The 24815-nt window shown below is 41.4% G+C and overlaps 1 protein-coding gene across 1 annotated transcript in view; it reads right to left on the bottom strand.

Annotated features, from left to right (window-relative positions):
* LOC126091900 (uncharacterized) overlaps positions 1–23194 on the bottom strand; it is a 59647-nt gene extending 36453 nt beyond the window's left edge. Inside the window, exons 1-2 of the mRNA XM_049907199.1 lie at positions 22937–23194; positions 2818–2895 (exon numbers count right to left, since the gene is read on the bottom strand). Of these exons, the coding sequence (XP_049763156.1) occupies positions 2818–2895; positions 22937–22960 (102 nt within the window). The 5' untranslated portion in view covers positions 22961–23194. The remainder of the gene's footprint in view (positions 1–2817; positions 2896–22936) is intronic.
* Positions 23195–24815: the final 1621 nt, after the last annotated feature.

Raw genomic sequence — 24815 nt, 5'->3', positions numbered from 1 at the left:
ATGTATTTTGAAATGAATAATTAATAGATTGCTACTGACTGTACAGATAACATGCTAAGTTCCATACAGGCACAATTAAAGGACACTTACACATAAGCTTTCGGCCACAGCATCCGTGAGAAAAAGAGAAACACACACTATTCACTTACACAAGCAAGCATCTGCATCTTTTCTCTTACCCATCTCCTCTCACAACCATCAAGACCTATTTTGCCTATTTCTGCATCATTCCTGTTTCCTTTACACCATTCCTGTCATAACGGACCTCTGCTCTATCTTTCTGCAGCAGTTTAGAAATGTATCAGCTTTCCTGCCTAAAACCCAGTCTCACATTCCCATTTCTTCAATGCTCCCTAAACCATGGAACCCCCCAAATGCCTAACCATAAAAATTTATTTCTCTGGAGCCCACCTCTCCTTTCACGGTGACCTTTGCCTTCCCAGATTCCGCCAGTCCCTGGCCCTCATAAACCTGGTACTGCAAAAACACATCTCCATGGCAAAGGCATTCCACAACCACCTCTGTTCTTTCCGCAAGATACTGCTACTAGGCAATCTCTGCTGCATACACTGTATCTCTGAAATTGAATCCCTTCTACTCCAGCACCTGGAGGAGCATTCCAGACACCACTTCCATAAGTTATCTGACCTGCTGCCATCCTACTGCCACCTTGGAGCACCTCTATCCAAATCCCTGTCTTACCCACAGTGTTCTTCCTCACACACCCAAAATACCACCTACTTGCCACATCCCCCAAAACTCCCTAACGCCACACCACCAAATACAGAGCCGAAACATACCCATAACACTGTTGTTAACCTATCCACCAAAATCAACAGCTCCATAGACTTTTCAGTCCTATGCAAAGGCCCCACCTTTAGCCCCACACCCAAACTTAACCATGCTAGACTTGTCAAAAACCTACTCTCCTTCTCCGGATCCCTGCAATGGAAACACCTTTTTGCTGCCAATCCCATCAACCAAAGCCACTCTAATTCCAACACTGGATCCTGCCTCTCCCAGTTCATACCATCACCCAATCGTGATCCTCTACCCCCCCCCTCCCTCCCTCCCCAAATCACTTGCTGGGTCACCTTCCAGGAATTCCTTACCTCCGACTAAGTCTCGTCATCCTTTCCCACGTCCCTACCAAACTTTCATCAGAAGAAAGAATAGCCATACACAACCTTAAAACTAATCCTGACTTCTTCATCCTATCTGCAGACATGTTGTTATGAATCGCAGTGACTATGTGCTGGAAGGCTTCCACCAATTATCTGACTCCTCCACCTACACACTCTGCCAACACAACTTCCAATCCCCAACTTAAAGCCTTAGGCTCTTTCCAGAACCTCTCCCCTGCATCCATTTCCCTTCTCGCCCCTGTGCCACCCTGCACACCAACCTTCTACATGCTCCCCAAAATCAACAAACCAAAAATCCTGGGCACCCCGTTGTGCCCCCATTGAAAGAATTTCAGCCCTCATTAACCAACATCTTCAACCAATAGCAAGTAATCTAACCTTCCACATCAAAAATACCAACCACATCCTTTAGTGATTCACCACCATCCCCACCCCTTTTACTCCTGGATCCATACTCGTCACTGTGGCATCAACCACCTCTTTATACATCTACATCCCTCATGCCCATGATCTTACCACTATTGAATACTACCCTTCCCACCATCCTTCAGACTCCAAACCAACTACCTCATTCTTCATACACCTTAATAACTTTATCCTAACCCATAACTACTTCTCCTTTGAAGGGAAGGTATACAAACAAATCCCTGGCACAGCCATCAACCCAGCGTGCCCTCATCCTAGACGCTGAGATCCTCCTCTCTGATGGCTCCATACGTACCTCTGTCCATATTAAACCACCAATAGTACCCGCATTCTAACAGCTGTCATCCCTCTCACACCAAAAAATGCCTCCCATACAGCCTGGCTATAAAAGGATGATTTATTTGCAGTGACAAGAACTTGCTTTCCTAGTACTCACAGGCTTTCACCAAGACCTTCAAAGACAGGCATTACCCCCAGATCTAGTCTGCAAACAGATCTCCCACGCCAATTCCCCTCACACCCCCAATCCTCCCATCACCCCCAAGAACCTGCCACAAATGAATCCCCCCTTTGTCACGCAATACCACCCCAAACTGGAACAACTGAACCACATCCTTCCCCAGAGCTTTGATTACCTATCACCATGCCATGAAATGGATATCCTACCCGTGATCCTTCGCACCACCCACAAAGTGGTGTTCCATTGCCCACCCAACCTCCACAATACCCTAATCCATCCCTACGCCACTCCCAATTCCAATGCCTTGCAACAAGGATCATATCCCTGTGGAAGACCCAAGTCCAATCTACCCACCAAGCACTTCCTATTCCACTCCTGTATCAGATTCATCCTACCCCATCAGGGGCTGGGGCTGGGCCACCTGTGAAAGCAGCCATATCATTTACCAGCTCTGCTGCGACCATTGCATAGCTTTTTTTATTGGTTTGACTACCAACCAGCTGTCCACCAGGCTGAATCAGATAATTTATAAATTATCTGATTAAAAGAACAATAAGATAAAGTAAATCTGTGGTCAAGCATGCCCCTTTCATTCCTTTCCGATATTCTCTGCAAATGCAGGAATATTATTCACCGCATTCTATCAATATGCCTCAAGCTACTCAAGCTATAAGTTTGCTCTTGCTCCCTCTCTATTTTTTTGTCTCCAACCATCCTCCCCCCCCCCCCAAAAAAAATGAAAATATGTGTCAATCAGATTGAATATTCATGAATTTTAACACTTACCAATGCCTCCACCTTCACAACAGGCTCAACTGGTAGATAATCCCACAAGCTGTCTTCTACACCATTGTCATCACACTGCTATAAAGTAAAACAGAAATGACAATTAGGCCTCCAGTTGCAAGCATCTATTGATTAAGTGCAAAGACCAACAGAAGGAACATACTCAGCTGTCATGCCTATAGATGAGAGTGCCTACATCAACAACCACCTGCATCTGCAATATTTAACTATAGCTCTCAGCAACCTACCTGTAGATGGTGTTTTTGAATGATCGGCTATTGAATTCCATAGATGTAAACTCATTACTGTACCCAACTACCGACCGAGCGAGGTGGCGCAGTTGTGATTTCCCTAAATCGCTCCAGGCAAATGCCGGGATGGTTCCTTTCAAAGGGCACGGCCGACTTCCTTCCCCGTCCTTCCCTAATTCGATGAGACCGATGACCTCGCTGTCTGGTCTCCTTCCCCGAACCAACCAACTAACCCAACTACCAAACACCTGGGCCTGATGAAATATCTGCAGAAAAGCTCGGCATATTAATCTTAATGGCTCCAAAATAAATCTTAATGGCACCTCTGGTGCTTTTGGAATTCCTGGTAACCTGGTTGCTACTGCATCCACAGATACACAAAATCTGACCAGTCCGTCTTCACTTGAAAATGAGTGGCTAACAGTGGTGGGTTCATGCGGTAGGCAAAAAAGTGAATGGGCCACACGGCTGGTTCCTTATGCCTCAGCAATATGTACGAGGTGCTACCCACTCTTGATAATTCTTCCTAACCAGAAAGGGATGACTCTCCTGTTGGGCCAGCGGTCACTTTTTCTGCAGGGCCAGTGGCCGATTTTCCTGCACAGTCTTATAAGTGCAGAGGGCAAGTATGCTAGTCATTGGAAACTCCAAAATTAGGCAGGTAACAGAGACCCCCAGGAAAATAGCAGGCAGGACTGAAAACAATACCAGTGTCCATTCAGCAAGTTTGCAAGGGGGTCTCATCTGAGACATTGAGGAAGCCCTGCCAGCACCTATTTAACACACTGTGTGCAACCGGCTACAAATAATGGCACATGTAGGTACAAATGACACCTGCTGCTTGGGTTCTGAGGTCATCTTCAGTTCCATTTGGTAGATGGCTGATTTGGTGAAGGCAACTAGCAAATCAAATGGGGTGCAGCCTAAGCTCGCTATTTGTAGTAACCAGGGTCAATTATGGTCCTCTGGTTTGGAGCAGAGTTCAAGGTCTAAACCAGAGCTCAGACAATTCTGCAATGGCATCACATACAAATTCCTCAACCTCTGCTATCAGGTGGAGAACTGTAAGGTTCCCCTTAATAGGTCAGGCATACACTACAAGCAGGAAGTGGCTAATAGGGTAGTGGAGTATGCGTAGCATGCACATGGATGTTTTCTTACGTCGTAGGAAATCCCAGCAGTTTTGCTGGCCAAAATCAAAGATACACAAGCTACAATGTTCTCAGAGAATACTCATCCTCAAAGATGTAGAAAAGTTTAATATGATATTAGTAAACTGCAGGAGCATCCACAGAAAGGTCCCAGAATATTCTCAAAAGTTGTAATGCACAGATAGTGTTAGGAACAGGAAGTTGGTTGAAATTGAAAGTGAACAGCAACAAAATCCCAAGTTCAGATTGGGATATTTATCATACAGATAGGTCAGCCACCAATGCTGGCAGCATATTTATTGCAGTAAAGAATACGATAATATCTAGCATGGTTATCATGAATTCCGAATGTGGATAAATCTGTGTGAAGTTAAGCATCAAATCTCTGTCAAAAATGGTAATTGGATGCCTTTGTAGATGCCTGGCTGAGGAGCACTTCAGAGAAAAGTTTCAGATTATTGTTAATAACTTTCCTGATCAGGGGGTGGCTTCAACTTGATTGGGAGAGTCATGCTATCAAAACTGGTGCCCAAGGCAGGGATGTGTGTGACATAATTCTGAATGGCCTGTCCAAAAATTACTTTGAGCATATAATTACAGAACCAACTTGAGTAGGAAATGTCTCAGATGTCCTAGATATCTTTGCTTTGCAAAAATGACAGGATACAAATTGCAGAGAATCTGAGTAGTCAACGACAAATACACAGTGCCAAGGACAAAGGTGTGGAGCACAAATGAAAAAAGTTCAAGGGTTCTGATAACCTTAGTGTTCTGCACCCATAAGATCCAAATACACACAAAAAATTAAAAAGCATTTTTTGGTATGCCTTAGACAGCAAGATCTTCAAAGGTTGGGAAAGACCCACTGTGGTTTAACAACCGTGTTAAAAAGCTGCTGCATAAACATAAAGAGCTTCATCACAGATTCAACAGTTTATGAGTAAAAACCTAGCAGTCAAACAAAGCAAAAATCAGCGTAAGGAAACCAATGAGAAAAATGTTGAATGATGTTGAAAGTAAAATTTCGTCAACAGATCTGACTGAAAACCCTAGCATCACATCCACACCAGCCTGATTCAACAAGCCTTGCAAACTCTGGTCTACCCTAAGTAGAATACGAAAAACTGTGTAGATGTGTTCACTTGTTGTACAGATGGGAACAATAGTTTCTCCCAAGTGTGATTGTGGAGCTGCTAGATAAATGGGTAAACCATAAAACATATATTTGAAGATTACATTCATCTGTAGTAGTGTTTCCATATATTTTGTGGTTGTATACACTGAGATGACAAAAGACATGGAATAGCAATTTGCACATATACATATGGCGGCAGTATCGCGAACATGAGGTATAAAAGGGCAGTACATTGGTCTATCTGTCAATTGTATTCAGGTGATATTCTGACGTGATTGTGGCCACACGGCGGGAATTAACAGATTTTGAAGGCAGAATGGTAGTTCGAGCTACACACATGGGACATTCCATTTTGGAAATCGTAATAGAATTCAATATTCCAAGATACACAGTGTCAAGAATGTGTTGAGAATACCAAATTTCAGGCATTACCTCTGACCATGAACAACTCTGTGGCCTTCACTTAACGACTGAGAGCAGCAGCTTGTGCATTCAATTGTCCCTGGAAACAGACAGACAACACTGTGTGAAATACATCAATGTGAGATGTACAATGAAAGTAGCCATTAGGACAGTGTGGCGAAATCTGGTGTTAATGGTCTGTGACAACTGACGACCAATGCAAGTGCCTTGGCTAACAGCACGACATTGCCCGCAACATCTCTCCTGTGCTCATGATCACATCGGTTGGACTCTAGATGACTGGAAAGCCATTGCATGGTCAGATAAGTCCCAATTTCAGTTGGTGAGAGCTGATGGTAGGGTTCGAGATCCCATGAAGCCATGGACCCAAGTTGTCAACAAGGAACTGTGCAGGCGGGTGATAATGGTGTGGGCGGTGTTTATATGGAATGGACTAGGTTCTCTGGTCCAACTGTAGGACTCATTGGCTGGAATTGGTTATGTTTGGCCACTTGGAGACTATTTGCTGCCATTCATGGTCTTCACATTCCCCAAACAACAATGGAATTTTTATCGACGACAATGCGCCATTTCACCGAGCCACAAATGTTCGTGATTGGTTTGCAGAACTTCCAGGACAGTTTGAGCAACTGATTTGGTCACCCAGATCACCAAACATGAATCCTATCGCACGTTCCTGGGAGATAATCGTGAGGCCAGTTTGTGCACACCATAATGCACCAGCAACACTTTCATAATTATGGGCGGCTATAGAATCAGCATGGCTCAATATTTCTGCAGGGGACTTCCAACAACTTATTGAGTCCACATCACATCCAGTTGCTGCATGACAGTCGGCAAAAGGACATATTAAGCGGTATCCCATGAATTTTGTCACCTCAGCGTAAATTTTATGTATGTTGTACTGTGTGTTACTTGTTTTCCTTTCTTTTATAAAACGTGTATGATTTACATGCAAGTTTTAATGTCTGTACTATTTATATGTAATTAATTCATGTGATGTACTAGATCATAAGCTAAATAAATAAATTGGGATAATCATATTTTTGTAAGTGGTGGGTCTGGCAAGACATACTGCAAAATAACACTAAATGCTTGAAAACTACTTGGAACAAAGAGTTCAGAAAGCCACATACGACAGAAATATGTTAGATTTAATGTTGACAAGTAGGCTTAAACACACTGAAGATGTCCATACCGAAAATGGTGTTAGTGACCATGAAGCAGCTGTACTAACAATCATTACTTAGGTACAAAAGGCAACTAAGACTATGACTTTTTCGGTTACATAAAGAGGCCTTCATGTCAAACATCAAAGGGAATCCAGAACATTTACCAATGGGCAGAAGTATACAGAGGGGCTGTGGACGGCATTTAAAATACAGTTGACCAAGCATTGGGTAGATACATACGTAGTAGAACAGTTCATGATGAAAGGGGCCCTCCATAGTATATAGTCACTGTAAACAAAATTTTAAACATAGCGAGCACTGCATAAAAAGTGTAAGATGAAGCATATGCTTATAGATAGGGAGATGCTGAATGAAATACATTTAGCTGTAAAAACAGCTTTGTGTAAAGCCTTCAATGACTACCATAGCAAAATCTTATTGAAAGAGCTCTGGAGAAATCCACAGAAATTATGGTCATAACTGAAGGCTGTCAGTGGCACCACTCATACTGACATTGTGGATAGCATAGTGAAAGCAGAAATGCTGAATTCTATTTTCAAATGTTCCTTTACAAATGCAGAAGCAGAAGTACTGCAAGTACTGCACCAATTCAATTCTTGCAAACCTCTGTCATGAGTGATATGGAAATAACTGCCAGTGGCACTGAGAAGCAGCTTAAATCAATAAAATTACACAAAACTTCCATGGAATACCTGTCATCTCTATACAAAATTTGTATCTGGCTTCGCTCTCATTTTAACCATACTACATCATAGATCCCACTTAAACTGTGCCTAGTGCTTGGAAGAAAGCCCTGGCCATACCTGCCTGTAAGAAGGGGAGCAAAAGTGAGCCACAAAACAGCCACCCAATCTCAAAGGCATCAATCTGTTGTATAATTGTATAATATATTTGGAGCTCTAACATATGATCATTTATGAACCTCACAACCTATACACTTAATATATCCATACAAATGCTAGTCTGAATATAAATGTAACAAGTATATCAGTAGAGGTGCAGTCAAACGATGGAAAATTCAGGATGGAATGTAACACACACACACACACACACACACACACACACACACACACACACTTCCACATACATAGCCACTATCTCTGGCAGCCAGAGTCTGACTTCAGCTGCCAGAGACGGTGGTCATGCGTTTTTGAGTTGCGCTTGCGTTCATTGGTGTGTGTGTGTGTGTGTGTGTGTGTGTGTGTGTGTGTGTTTGTTTGTTGTTCATTTTCAACAAAGGCCTTCTTGACTGAAAGCAAATTTTCTGACAGTCTTTTTGTTTTACCTATCTGCGACTTGGCATCTCCATTATATGGTGAGTAGCAACTATCTTTTCATAATATTGTTACATTCCAGTCTGGATATTCCATAGTTTGACTTTGCCTCATGGCTTTCCTTCCATCCCATTACACAGTACTGTTTTCCTTTGTTACTATTTTCTAATGCATTTCCTTTTTTTTCTTCTTCCCTGTGTTGCTCGTCACCTTACAAACCGCTCTGCACACCCTACTCACGTGAGCCACACTGTATCAACTATCTCAGCCAGGCACAAAAGATGGCTACAGGATGGCATTGGTACAGCATATTATGTCCCACATTTCTCCCACCAATATCATTAATCCTGTACCTTCAAATTGATCACTCTTTCTGCACCACTCTCAAATATTTTCGCATGTTATTTCCTGTATCTTTCATGTGCCACGCGAACTTGTATCTCAGCCTACCTAAACCTTTCCACCCCCCACTCCTTCACCCCTCTATTCCAGTTCACACCAATTAACTTCACCTAATCTAGTCACATCTGCCATCCATCTTCTTCAAACTTATCCACCAACACCCTGCAACCCCTATTACAATATTTTTGTTTATTTTTTTCTTTGAGCTCTTCATGTGTTCATGCCAATTTGAGTTGGTTTTTGCTTTTCATTATCAGCCTACTTCCTCAGATTTCATCCTGTTCCCTCTTACTTCATCCGTTTCGTCCTTTTCGTGATTTTTCTCAGGTTTGGGTGTATTTTTGTGAATTTCTTTGGACATAATTTTACGTTATTTATGTATTTTTTTCACATTTTTATCCGCCACAATGGATCCTTGCGCCTTCCGAATACGCCAATACAGAAAAGTTGCCTTATCCTTAGCCAGAACCCAGTCCAATCCAATGTACTGTTTCTGCGTTATTGCATGGCTGGAATCCCCCCAAATGGCCTTATCATCAAATTACCCTTCTCTGGCTGCCACCCTTCCTTCCACAATTACCTCCTGGCAGTACCTTCTCTCCGCAAAATTCTCCTGCTATGCTATTCCAAACTCTGGATCCTATATCACACATTGAAACTCTTACTCTTCAGGCACTAGGGCAACATGCACAATGCCATCTCAAGAAAACTCTCCTCCGTCTTCACTTCCTACTCCCACCTTGGACTACCACTATCCACCATCTCTCCAACAATCTCCAAACCCCCTCCACGTCCCCTCATATCTGACAAAACCAGTCTCGCACACCTACTACATTTACCCCAACCTCAAAAACCTCCCTCCCACCACCATACAGAATCCAGAACCTGGTAGGACAGGAAATACAGTCATGGAATACCTGCCATCTCTATACAAAATTTTTATCTGGCTTCACTCTCATTTTAACCATACTACATCATAGATCCCACTTAAACTGTGTCTAGTGCTTGGAAGAAAGCCATCCTTAGCCCCACAGAAGCATCACTCCTTTCCAAAGGCCTCACCTTCTGTTCCACTCCCAAAAATAACCAAGTAAAGGCTCACATAGCTGTACGTACATGGTGCTCCTACGTTTTACAATCTCTATTTTCATACTCGATACAGATCATGGCAGTTTTGATGTGTGTTCCTCATGTGAACTGACAGGTTAATTTACATGCCACAACTCCTGTGGCATACTGCACAGAGACAGTCTACATGTACTTGATAATTACTTCACAGTTGAAGTTGCCAACAGCAGCAAACAAACACAAAATTTTACAACCGACAACAGACAATGTTTTCTTTCGAAAAAATAAATATCTAAGCTTGAAGCTATACAATAAACTGCCACAAACAGATGAAACCACCCATAGATAAATTTAAGCACGTAATAGAAACTTTGATTGAAAGTAAAGGACAGTAAACTGTTAAACAACTCTTTGAAAATAATTAGAACAACATAAAAAGTGAACAATGGGCCCTACTTACTAGCAAAGAAGTGTGATCTGCCACAGAAGTTCTCCACTTTTTTAAGTCTGTTAACATAACCAAAATTCAAGAAGGGGGAGGGCAGCATTATTCCACTCTGGCCCAGATTACTTATCCAAATAAAATGAAAATATTGCTACATGCTGTGCTACATGCACTGTGCCATAGCAGTTAATGTCGCTGGCTCGTGTGCTGGGAGTCACCAGATCAAACCCGACCACTATAAATTATTTGTTACTTAGTATTTATCATTTCTGGGAAGCTACCTGAAGTTCTTCTGTTTGTAATGTTTGTGTGTTCTGGAATATTTGTTGTTCGTATACATAGCAGCACTCTCCATCCAGGATTTCAGTACTGTTCCGTTCTGGCTGTGCATTGGAGTTTGTAAGAAACATACTTACAGTGCTAAGTGTTGTACTTGAATGACAATCCTGCTTTTGGACTTGGAATAGATTCTGGTTACGCCATGACGTTGTTAGGTGGAGATGCCAGGTACTTCACACATCTACCGGATAGTTATAATTAAACTTTCCCTATTTAACACTTTTATAACACGGAAACTAGTTACCGTACGAGTAACAAACTTGGTGGCATTCATGTCCAGAGTATCGGGTGCACAATTTCCATGCATCACAGCACCACCGTCCAGTTCCAACTATGGCCAACAGGTGCCATGATCAGTCATTGTGATTTATAATCTCTCACACCTGATCAGTTGCAGTGCTCTTGTTGACGTGTCAACATGAGCTTGGAGAAAAGGATCAGAGCATTATCGGTGAAATATTATTATCAAAACAACAGTAATGCTGCAGCTGCACTTCGAGAATATCAATGCCTGAAAGGATTATGGAAGGGTCTTCTTTCTCCACTTGCTGTGCGGAGCATGATGAAGAAGTTCGAATGAACTGAAGAACTAGACGTCGCTCTGGGAAGGGGCTGACTACCAGTTGCACCACAAGTGGTTGATGAAATAGCTGTTGCTATGGCAGACAATGCTGCACGGAATTCCCGCGCGTGCTGGGTCACAACAGTTGAAAATCTCGTGGTCCAGTGCATGGAAGGTGCTTCAAACCATTCTCAAATGGTATCCATAAAAGATCCATACTGTACAACAGCTTGCACCTTAGGACGCACAATGACATGTTGACGTCGCTCTCCACTTTGTCACAAGGACTGAAGTTGACAAGGGCTTGCTGTAGACCATCCAAGGACAGGCGAAGCTCATTTTTCTCTGATGGGTGAGGTGAACACACAGAATTGCAGAGTGTGATGATCTTCACCTCCAGTCACTGCGTATGAAGTTCCACTGTATGGTGAATGTGTCACCGTATGGTGTGGCTTCATGGCAATGCACCTAACCTAACCTAACCTATGTTCATCATTGGCCCATTCTTTTCTGAACAGGTTGGTGCTTGAGGACCAAAGACGTGCAGTGTGACTGGCCAGCATTTCATCTACATCTACATTTATACTCTGCAAGCCACCAACGATGTGTGGCGGAGGGCACTTTACGTGCCACTGTCATTACCTCCCTTTTCTGTTCCAGTCGCGTATGGTCCGCGGGAAGAACGACTGTCTGAAAGCCTCTGCGCGCGCTCGAATCTCTCTAATTTTACATTCATGATCTCCTCGGGAGGTATAAGTAGGGGGAAGCAATATATTCGATATCTCATCCAGAAACGCACCCTCTCGAAACCTGGCAAGTAAGCTACACAGCGATGCAGAGCGCCTCTCTTGCAGAGTCTGCCACTTGAGTTTGCTAAACATCTCCGTAACGCTATCACGGTTACCAAATAACCCTGTGACGAAACGCGCCGCTCTTCTTTGGATCTTCTCTATCTCCTCCGTCAACCCGATCTGGTACAAGGGGCGTTCCATAAGTAATGCGACCAAATTCATAAAAAAATCATTTATTGAATATATTCGTACAAATAATCAAAAATTTTCAAAATAGCACCTGCTTGCATCGATACACTTCTTGAGGCGGTGTTTCCATGCCTGGAAGGGATCCTGGAATGGCTTTTCCGGAATGTCCTTTAGCGCTGATGTAACATGCGCCTGGATGCTTTCAATCGTGTCCCAATATTGTCCTTTCATGACTCCTTTTAAATGAGGAAACAAAAAGAAGTCAGCAGGAGCCAGGTCAGGATTGTAGGGAGGCTCGGGAACCAATGGGTTCTTGGTCCTGGCCAGGAAGTCATTGACAATGAACGCGCTGTGATTCAGCGCATTGCCGTGGTGAACATCCATGTGTCCTTGATGTTGCAGCCGGCCGCGGTGGTCTCGCGGTTCTAGGCGCTCAGTCCGGAGCTGCGCGACTGCTACGGTCGCAGGTTCGAATCCTGCCTCGGGCATGGATGTGTGTGATGTCCTTAGGTTAGTTAGGTTTAAGTAGTTCTAAGTTCTAGGGGACTGATGACCACAGATGTTAAAGTCCCATAGTGCTCAGAGCCATTTGAACCATTTGATGTCGCAGCGCGACCCCCACCTTTTCAGTCTTTCAAGCACTTCCAAGTAGAAAGCTGAGTTCACTATAGTCCCGGTAGATATGAATTTGTGGTGGACAATGCCTCCGACGTCAAAGAAGACAATGGGCATGGTTTTGATCCTGGACTTGCTCATGTGTGCCTTCTTGGGAAGGGGCAACGATGCAGTGTGCCACTCTGAACTCTGCCTTTTTGTCTCAGGGTCGTACTCAAAAATCCAAGACTCATCACCAGTGATAACTGAGTTTAAAAAATGAGGATCATTTTCACACATTTCTCGCCACTGAAGCACTCACATGTGCTTGTGTTCGTTGGTCAACACTTTTGGGTCGAGTTTGGCACACACCTTTCTCATGTTCAAATCTTCGGCCACAATGCGGAAAATGGTTGTTTTTGACATGTTTAGAGTTTGTGCTATCAATTGAAGGCTCAGCTGTCTGTCAGATTCAAACAATTGCCCACACGCGTCACATTTTCGTCGACTCGTGCAGTTGATGGCCGTCCACTGTGAGGTTCGTCGGTGATCTCCTCTCAGCCCTCCATGAATAACTTGTGCCATCAGAAAACTTGTGATTTGGACAAGCAATCAGTCCCAAAGGCATGCTGAAGTAATGGAAATGTTTCAGTGGCAGACTTCCCAAGTTTAACACAAAAGTTGATAGCGTACCGTTGCTCTACAGAATTATCCATTGTGCTGTGTTACATAAACTCAAAACGGGGTTGACAGAAACGCAAGTCCTGACTCTCCAGCAGCCCGCAGCCAAATGAGATAAAGAGCGTTTTGAACCAGAAAAAAATTGGTCGCATTACTTATGGAACGCACTCTGTAATTTGATATGCTTCGCCAGCATGTCATATCCGCCCTACAGGAGAGAAACACATTGAACTCAACATTTTTCAAATTATCAGCTGATCGTTTCCAAAACCTTGGCTGGAACGATCACCTGATCTCACTCCCTGTGATTTCTGGTTGTGGGGCTACCTGAAGGACAGGGTTTACCAAGGGAACATGCACCCATGAGCCGATCTGAGGCATGGCACATCAACAGAGGTAGCCAGCATACCTACAGACATGCTTTGTTCTGTTGTGCAGAATGCAATCCTGTGCTTTCAGACTCTTCTGGCCACTGATTGATGCCATATTGATCCCCTTTTGTAGCAGTAATGGTACCGGTATGTAATGGTATGATGTACCATAGCAGCATACTAAAAATGTTTTAATTGAACTGAGTCTGCATTATTTGTCTTCCCCCATGTCATTGACATTAATGCTACCAAGTTTGGTACTCATACGTTAATTGGTTTCGTGTTATAACGGGTTAAATAGGGAAAGTTTAATCACAATCACCCAGTACATCACAGTGGCTCCAACTACGCAACATAAAAGCCATCAAGTATACGCACAGGTACCAGAATATCAACAGTACATCGCTCCCACAGTCTGTATATTCAGTGGACACATGGATCCCAAAACAGCAGTAAAACCAATTGTACATCAGGCACCAACCAAATGCAACAGGTGGGATGACATGAAATGTTTGGCAAATGTGTACATTTACTAGGACCACACAGCCTAGTAGAGGTTCAAGAACAACGAAGAGAAGCTCAATAGCTGGAATAAACTCCAGACTAAACTGAAGAAAAGGGTGATAATCAGTGGCAAGTCTGCTTAGTTGAAGAACAACTGAAGAACAGTGCTCAACATCACTGGGAAACAACAAAGTCCTACAAACAGTATGTTTCATCCCTATGCCACACTGTGAACCTGAACATGACAGAAGCTGAGAAACTTCACACTCGATGAAAGGAGACACAGAAGGCACGTCCCCAGATCATCTGGCAAAGGATGTCTCAACAGCCACGGAATTCATCAAATGGTGGTGCCAGTACATAAAAGAAAATGAAACAAAAAGAATCAAACATTGACCTCATTTATTAGGAGGTAATACAGAATGTTGAAGATGAGATGTATCAATATTTAGCATCCATCTCTGCTGCCAGTTGAATATGCCTAAAAGAATGGACTCAGCCGACTGGGACTTATGCTGCAGCTGTCAGACAACCACCAAGCATTCAATCAACGTAGCTGCAACCAAGCCCCTGCCAGTACAACACTCTGAAGATGAGTGTTTGATGACTAATTCGACACCAGATGTCAATCATAACAACAGTTCTATTCATCCCACTCAACTGCAGACCATTACGTTCAAGCTGCGGACAAAGCCCTTCGTCATACCTTCGAGAAGGTTGCTCTCCAACACATTCCTTGTCATCGTGCAACCACTCAACTAGCTGCTGAATTCAGGAATCTAAGTGATGTAACCACCTATGAAAGTGAGGAGATTGTCCCAGATGAAAATCCCCGAGATATTGGGAAATCTCATCAAGGAAATTGACGGCAAACCTATCTGGGCTTTAGTCAATGCATAGGCTTCACTCTCTGTAACATCTAGTGCTTGTTCTCACCAACTAAATAAGATTATGTTCTGTGATACGAAGGTGACGGTGCTTAAAGCTGCAACTCGGAAATATGTTCAGATAAAAGGAACATGTATTGCAAGATTAACAATCAATGACAGAAAACAGACCTAAAAATTTGTCATTTTAGCAGAATGTAGTCATAATGTTATTCTTTGATAGGACTTCTTGCAGACACCACAAGCATTCAGACTGTGAAGATCGGAGCTCCAGATTGGCAATGCTATACCAGTAACCGCACAGAACAAAGATTGCTCTGTGTGGTTGTTTGCCATTGAAGATATTATCGCACTGACACCAACAGGACATTTTCCAGTCGTCAATCTAAATTATTAGTTAAACTGTGAAGCTTTTGTCGATTGCAAAAAATCACTCAGACTCATTAACAAAATCTACATGAAAGCAACAATCATAAGCACTGTAGGTGGTCAAGGAGACCTTTAGATGACTGACTGTCAAAAGCAGCCATAACTCATCCTACAGGTATGAGCATAGGGACAACCAAACCAGTCCACAAAGTGCATCTTAATGCCACTGGCGAAGAATTGTGCTCCATGACCACTACAGACAATGCAGGTGGGAAGCACTTATGCCAAAAAGATTCAGTATGTCTGAGGAGCAATGCCAGTACCTGATGGGTATTCTGCAGCAATTTCCAGATGCATTCAAATCCAGAGTTGAGAAAAGATGACCATGCGGCTCATGGTAGGACATCATAACAACAAGGCATTATCCAAAAATTAGTCAGCACTATCAAAGGATGTCACCAGCTGAAAGACAGATAATCCAGGAAGAAGGTGCATGATGACACCACAGAACTTTCTGAGGGTCCTTGGTCTTATCCTGTGATGCTTGTGAAGACGAAGGATGGCATGTAGCATTTTTCTGTCGACTGACGATGACTGAGCAAAATCACAAAAATGATGTCAACGGACTGCAGTACAATGATGCCAACCTAGAATTTCTCAACTATTGACATGCAGACAGGTTACTGACAAACAAGCTGTCCAAGAATAGACCCCTTCGTAGCTCATGATACCCTCTATGAGCTCAAAGTTATGCCATTTTGGACTCTATAATGCTCCAGCCACATTCAAGCATACAATGAACAACTTGCTTCAACACCTCGAATGGACATGTCTGCTATCTTGATATCTGGATGAAACTGCCACTTTTTTCTATGACATTTACAGAACATCTGCGTCACGTGAGTAAGTGTGTTCAGACTGCAGGCCTCTGAATCTGAAAGAATGTCTCTTCATTGCCCATGAAATAAAAATCTTGGGGGCTGGGATGGAGGGGGGTGGCGGCAACTAGTTAGTGCTGATAGAGCCTGTCTCAATCCAGAGCAAGTAAGAACAGTCACAGATTTCCTGACTAGTCAGCACATTCATGATGTGAGAAGTTTACTCAGTACGTGTTTGTACTAAAAAATTCACAAAAGAGTTCTGTAACAAGGCATGAAGGTGCCAAATTTTCCTGGAACAGGACACAAGAAAGGTCTTTCTTGTCCTTCAAGAGCTGCTTCCATCTTTTCCAGTCCTACCATTGTATGACAAGAATGCTGAGACAGAACTTCACACCAACTTATCAGTTGGGGGATAGGTGCAATTCTAGTACAGGAAGGTGCTGGGAAGGTGATTCTGCTTCCAGAATGCACTCAAAGTCAGAGATGGACTACTCTACAATCAAGAAAGAGTGCCATTAAAAAGTTCTGGCCATATATATTTGGCAAACCCATGACCTCTCATGATGCCACACATGTACCTTTAAATAATGACTCTGAGAGCCAAAACCAGTTGTTGATTTAAATAAAGAAAAAGTGCAATTGGTGTGGACATTTTCTTCCAAACATCCACACAGTTGCAGAATCACCATTACAATGTTTCCCAAGCTAGACAAGACAGTAAACCATTCATTCATGGTTGTGATGGACCACCATTCTCTATGATGGCTGACTACAGCAGAGTCGGCGTAATTTGATCCATCACAGTTGAAGAAGGGCTAGGGGCGGGAGCTTTGCAGAACAGCTTCAACCAATAATATGATGAGATTTTGTAAATGGCTCTATGGCAACATCTCAGCATTGTAACAGCTCTGTAGACAGCCACTGTTTTCACCTGTAGCAATTAGCACTTCACAGTGGAAAGCTGGCAACAGTGCTGTGAGCTGTCAGGGTTACACTGTCTCAAATATAGCAAGAAGGATCTGTTGCATCCACTGACAAGATGGGCATTGAGACTTTAAGAACAGTGATATAAAAAAATGAACATAAACACAACAACATTGGCTGCCTTTCAAGGAATCCTGTGGTGGAAACAATGGCATGGACAATATCTTCATTGCTGCGTTAAATGACATTGCTGCTGAATAGAGGGAAAACTATAGAAGCCTTGAAGAATGAAGAACCAACTAAAAGAAAATTCCAATTAATAAACAGAATATTGTATAAGAGGAAACATGATCCAATGGGGCAGAAATGGTTGTCCATCATCCCAACTCATCTACAGCCAATTATCCCTAAGTATTTCCATGATGTTCCAACATTTGGTCACAAAGGATTCGTGAAGATGCAAACAATGCAGTTATCACTGGTCAGGTCTTTGCCAATCCATTGGCCAGTACATGAAAAATGCTGGTGATGGAAGCAGGTGCTGCAGTTATCTTCAGGGTCTCTGATAGCAATACTGCCTGCAACAATGCCATTCCACCCAACTGGAATCAACCTCTTTGTTAGGTTCTCGAAGTTAATGGGAATCAATGTATAATTGTCTGCACCACCTCAACCACTACACTGTCACCAAAGCTGTGCTGACTGTCGAACCTCCAGAAATTGCAAGGTTCTTTGTAGAAGACATCATTCTGAAGCATGGAGCACCCTGTGTGATGATCTCCGATTGTGGAAGTTTTCCAATCAAGACAGTATCAGAGGTAATTTCATGCTGGGACATCACTCACAGGATGACAACTGCCCACCACCCAAAGACAAAGGGTCTCACAAAATGTTTTAATAAGACATACGAAGATAAGCTGTTGATGTATGCTGATGTCAAACAGAGAGACTGGGATACAATACTGCCCGTTGTGGCTTTCACATTAACACTACAAAGCAAGACAGCACAGGCTTCACTCCGTTCTTTCTGCTCCATGTTCCTGAAGCTGAAATGAGAATTGAAACACTATTCCCGTTTCAACCAGCTGATACTCAGGATGAGTACGTAATAAACCTCATCACCCAGACTGAAGAAGCAAGAGAGCTGGCTCACATATGGACACTGGATGCCCAAGGCAAGGTCCTAGATCATTACTGCCTGAGTTAATTGATATTGATTTCTATCCCTGTGCAGAAAGTGTGACTATCGGAAAAGTTACTGAAGCGCCACTTAGGGCTCTATCATACCCTTTGTCGCTTGTGGGATGTCACATACAAAGCTGAGATTTATGGCACTTCATCAAAACGACAAAAACACAGGGATGTCATCCATGCCCTCTGTATGTACCCCTACTATAGTCCTGAGGCGCAGATCGATGATGCGTTCTTTTCATTCAAGGAAGCTGAAGATCAGCTTGATGACTGCAAAGCTTCAATGGGAGAGGTTACCTCAATGCTCATCACAGTGAAGAGTATGTGACAACATGACCAGAACATAAACATCTGCCAGTGCTGTCACACAGAGGGTCACAGAAAAGCTCTGCAGGTGGCTTCAAAGAGAACTTTTGAAATAGCAGTTCCCTCTTCCTCCAGGAGAGGGATCAATGCCACATACTCTGCTGCATGCAGTGTGATGTAGGAGTTAGTGTCACTGGCTGGTGTGCTGAGATTTGCCAGCTGAAAACCAATCACCAGCATTCACTCGTTGTTTAGTATTTATCATGCCTGGGAGGTGCTAAAAAGTTCTTATGTATGTGTATTTTGGAATTTCAATGTTCATATAAATATCAGCACTCTCCATCTATGAGTTTAGTTGTCTTCCGGCTTTACCTTGTTGTTTGTAATAAACATGCATTCAATGCTAAGTGTTATACTTCATTGATGGCCCTATTTTCAGATTTGGACTTTATTCTCTTACAATGTGACTGTGTTCTAATGAACTTACTAAAATAATATGTGGAAACTAAAAAGAAGATGATGCACATGACCATATATGTAGGTACACTTGTAATGTGAATTAGTTGAAACTGTATGTATCTGTTTGTAAATGTATAAATGTAAAATGTTCAATCATGAAAATAACTCCATGGAAAACATGCAGAAAGGCTATGTTGACTCTATTCTAAACCACTGTTATTCTTATTCAAACAAGCTGGGCCACCTGATTAGCTACAAGTAATCATGAAACAATGTATATGCTAAGTTGTCTTAATTCTGAAGGCTGTTTAAATTAATTTTTCAGGAGATATTTCCAAAAGATGTCACTTTCATAGCTGCAGTTAAGGAAACAAAGATGGATAACAATGGTCGTTAGAGACTTCTCCACACACTTGAATACCTGTTCTTTACGGAAGAACTACACTGATCTACAGCTGCTAAATTACTATCATAGGTACAAAAAGTGCATAAAAGCAGATACTGCTTACTGCAAAAAATAAATGTATAAGTACACTGACAAAGTAATATATAACACAGGAAATAAAAGCAAAGTAGTATGAGACGTCATGAAATGTACAACAGAAAATCATCGGGAGTTAGCAAATTGTGTAAATGACTATTTCTGTGATACTGCAAAGAAGTTGCAACAAAATCTTTGTAAAACACCTGTAGCACCTGCAAAGAATTATACTGCAAGCACAACGTTGGTGTTTCCCATAACAGAACTTGAATTCAGGAGAAAACACAGCAACTATAAAAATAAGAAGTCAACAGGTATAGATGAGGTTCCAATCTCAGTTGTGAAGGTGTGCATTCAAACACCCTTAACAAGCACGATAAATGAGTCTACTAGTTCAGATATTTTTCTAGAGTAACACATACACACAAGTTGCATCCTTACTGAAGAAAGGTAATGCAAAAGTATAGAAAACTATTGGCCAGTTTCATTACCATCAGTATTCTCATAAATAATTGGATCAATCATGAAGGATACAGTAATGAGGTACATCAATAAGAACAACCTTTCTTAACGAAGTACAATTTGGTTTCTGAAGAGGGAGAAATACATTATAAGATGAGTTCAAAAAGTAGTAACTGAAGCTCTTGAGAAGATTGTTTTGACTGGGATATTCCTAGACTTTAAGAAGGCTTACAACACTGCTGAGCATTAAATACTGTGAAACAAGCCAGATGAAATAGGTGTAAGAGGAACAGCAAACAAATGGTTTCAGTCACACCTGAAAACTAGAATACGAAGGTAGACATACACAAAACTTCTTTTGATGATAAATTATCTGTGGAACAATTGTCAGATAAAGAACACACAAACATAGGTGTTCTTCAGGATAGCATACTGCATTCAGTTCTGTTCTCGATATGCAGGGTGTACAGAAATTCCCATTACAAAATCCTAGGACTTGTAGAGGGGAGTGAGTAGATAATATTTTGAATTGGAACCCATGTCCGGAAACATAATGTTTCCATCTACAACCATTTGAAAACTACTTTTTTTCCCTTCTTCAGGTGACTGTCAATAGCATTGATATACTTGAAGAAATGCATGGTAAACACTGTGCTGTCTTACAACTGACGAGTTTCGAGCACTCATCACCTTCACATAGAAAAATAGCATGTACGACAAGTTAAGGTGTCACAATATTTTTCCACTGTAAGATGATCAATGATTGAAACCAGTTGTGAATAAATGTATTAAGACAGCCCGGTGTTTGCCATGCATTTCTCCAAGCATTTGAAAACATGTTGGTAACACGATACTTTTACAAGTAACTGATTAGGCGTGACCCAGTACATCTGTTTTACAGTTCCACTCCTTAAAAGCCAAAGGCATTGCTCTCATACTCACTGACGGGTTCTCTTCAACATGATGCAGTAGGGATTCTTCCAATTTGGGTGTGCAGCATCTTCTTGGAGCATACCTAAGGTTATGCAATGGAGCTGAACATTGGAACTTCGCCATTCAGGAGGATCAAGTCAGTTTATTCTGCAAACATGCACTCAGCGATGTTGCTCTCACACACATGAGAATGAGGCTCAAACCATGTCAGAAAGGTAGGATGGACATCAAATGACATCAGGCAATACAATGCAACCATCTCTCATCATAACTACCCTGTTGCATACCTACCTAGCAAACCTGTTTTCATATAGCTGTAGTAGGAAAGGTACATTTCCAGACATGGGTTTCAATTAAAATTATTATGTATTCACTCAGCTCTACAAGTTTGTAAAAGAAATATCTGAACACCCTGTATATCAGTGGTGGGTGGGGCAGATAATAAGTGCCTCTCGTGAGTTGCAAGATATAACTGTCTCCTCTATGACACCTCACGGTCCTGGTAATGCTTTTAAATGGCCATCATCTAAAGATCAGTGTCCAGTTTCCCTTTCCCAAATACTGCTCTTCTTGGATCAACCTCGTCCGTGTGCAAATTCAGCTCGGCTATACAAGCTCAATGTGAAGCATAGAGAGAGAGAGAGAGAGAGAGAGAGAGAGAGAGAGCTCTTTCAACAAAGCAGTGTTGATTGTTACACTGTAGGCAACTTTAATTCATGGAAAGTGATGATCATGATGGAAGACAATAATAATTTGAGAATAATATCATAAAAAGAAAAATGAGTATAAATATTCCATATCACATTGTTTTTATAAACTACTTTTGAACAGAATTATTTTCCAATTCACTTATAATGTTGTAAGGTAATTAATTTGATTCATAAACATCAGTTTTGCATGACAGTCACTTATAACCAGAGAACAATTTAAATATTTAAGCGTCCATGATTTTATAACTTTGAGAGTAGAGCACGGCCCACCTAAAAAATTTCTCACATTTTGAACATACAAGTAATGCCCACTCTGATTGTACATTCCCCAAGTACAATGACCAACCAACATACCATGAAATTTTTTGAACATTTAGGATGGCAGTTTTGGACAAAATAATTTCTAAATAGCCAAAAAATTCAGATTATTTTACCTTTAAGTACAAATACATTGGCAGTTTAAGAATTTCGTTCATTAAAGTCATAGCTGACAGTTAACAGTCCTTCCACTTTATCATTTCTTAAGACAGTTAACATCTTATGACTACCCATATTTTCAAAATGTATTTTAAAAATCGCAAAAAGTTACAAACTGCATAGTTTATTTAATAAATAATAATAATAAGGATGAAAAAGCTCAGAAGTATGTATGTATTAAGCGTGTCTCGTAGTATTGAGACAAACTATTTATTGAAAGAAAATTCCGATCTCTATCACTTTTTGTTTCTTTACTACACTTTTCCCTTTCGCTACGACATTTTCACAAACAATCTCATTCAGAGAGGTCTGTAGTGTTTTAACAAACCACCAGAAAAACAAAATATTGCAGTTTTGGAGAAGTATCATGTAGAAGTTTTAAAATTTAATTTTTTCAGCAAACTTTGAAATAGCGATCTGACACATTAACTCTTGACCTGTATGATTTGAGATGAAATCTCCCTATATTTGAGCTATTTGTTTTGATTGTATTTTGATGACAAATGCACACTATCATGTGACCATTAGGTATATAAATAAATAACCACAAATCTAAAAGGCTCATTAATTTGAACTTGCATTACACTAAAACAGAATTTTCGGCATCAAAAGATTTTGTTTTCTATGAAAATGTTAAAGGTTTAACCTATGGTTCCCAATACTTACGTTAATAATGTGCTGGTAATTCATATTAGCGTTAATCCAAACACAGATGAAAAATCTGAACCCAACTTAATCAATACACGTATTTCATTCTCGAAATACAAAGGCCAACAAATTCAAAACTTTCACTTCACTAAGACCACTCAACAATCAATACTACATCCCCAAACACTGCTACACTAAACCTTAACAACAGACAACAAAACTTTCATTGCCAGTTTTGACGTGAGCCAAAGACATTCTTGCTGTTTACAGTGTTTACCATTAAGGCCGGTTCCCACTAGAGCGCGGCAGCGCGGCGTGCGGCAACGGCAGCGGCAAGCGTTTTCCGCGTTGACGCGGCGGCTCGTGGAATTGGCGTTCCCATCTGGAAGCGGCAGACGTTAGCCACTGAGGTACGGGGCAGGACCCACTGAAACGCGCGGTGCGTTTGAAAAACTATACCTAGTTGGGTGAAGGCATACCAATTTTTCATTTTCTGTACAATGTACTCTTTCACATATTCCATTATGCATGTTTTCTCATTTCACCATAAACAGATTTCATGACTACCGTTCATCATTGTTCACTATCTAGCACATTGCTTAAGAATCATGAAAGAATAATACATATTTGGAACAAAGTTTTCGAAACCAGATTTTAAATTATAAGACATTTCCCGGTGCAGACGCAAACCTACAATACTTTATTAGTTACGAGCTGCAGTTTACAACTAAAGAGACAGTAAACGGTAGCAAATTAAGGAAATGGAACTTGAATAAGTCAAGACCCACAGTTTTTCGATAATCTTAAAGTTAGCGTAATGCAACGACTGACTGAAACAGAGGAAGGAATCCGCTAGAATACGAATGGATATCTTTGAGAGAAGAAGTGGTGAATGCAGCAGAGTATGAGAACAGGAAGAAGGTACAGTAGAAACCGTTAGATAAAACGTGAAATATTAAATCTGACAAGAGGGAAAAATATAAAAATGCAGCAAATAAAGTAGGCCATTGGAAATAGAAATGTCTAAACATGACATTGACAGAAAGTCCAAAATTGCAACGTGATTTTGCACTTGGAAAACATAAGGGAATGAAAATGGGAATGAACAAAGAAAACTTTGCTCAAAGGCGAAGCAACTGTCAAGAACTCATTTGGCAAGCCAGAACTAAGCAAATAAGAGAAGGCTACGTAGTGGAAGGAATATATAGACAGGAGAGGGGGAGGGGTTGTACAAACTAACATAAGTACAATGTTAGATTCCTGTGAGATGTCTGAACACGCAAGGCAATTCTGATCCTACCACTTAACTAAGTAGACACACTGAAGAACAGCGAAACTGTGTTATAGCATTTGCATGTTTAGAGAAAGGTTTTGACAATCTTAATTAAAACATTCTTTGAAGCTCTGGAGATGTCATCAATAAAACACAGGGACACAAGATTATCTACAACTTGTACAGAAACCAAACTGCATTTCTAAGACTTCAATGACTTGAAAGGGAAGCAGTAATTGAGAAGGCAGAAGTAGAGAGGATATAAAATGAAGACTGTGAATAACAAGAAAAGCGTTCTGAAAAAGAAAATTTGTTCACATGGAATATAAATTGTAATGATTGGGTACTATTTTACGAAGGTATTTGTGTGGAGTGCAGCCTTGTAAGTGAAACGTGGGCGATGAACAGTTCTGTCGAGAAGACAATGGACGCTTTCAAAACGTGGTGATCAATAAGAATGCTGAAGATTAGATATGAGGATCGTGTAACTAATGAAGAGGTACGGAATTAAATAGAGTAGGAAGAGGAAATTACGGCACAACTTTGACTACAAGAGGGGTAAGTTGACAGGACATATTATGAGGCGTCAAAGAGTGAGGACAAATGGGTTGGGTGATAGTATTC

This window comes from Schistocerca cancellata, chromosome 7 (assembly GCF_023864275.1).
Source record: "Schistocerca cancellata isolate TAMUIC-IGC-003103 chromosome 7, iqSchCanc2.1, whole genome shotgun sequence".
Lineage (NCBI taxonomy): Eukaryota > Metazoa > Arthropoda > Insecta > Orthoptera > Acrididae > Schistocerca > Schistocerca cancellata.
Note: the sequence above shows the minus strand (reverse complement) of the source record. Positions and strands in the feature narration are given on the sequence as shown.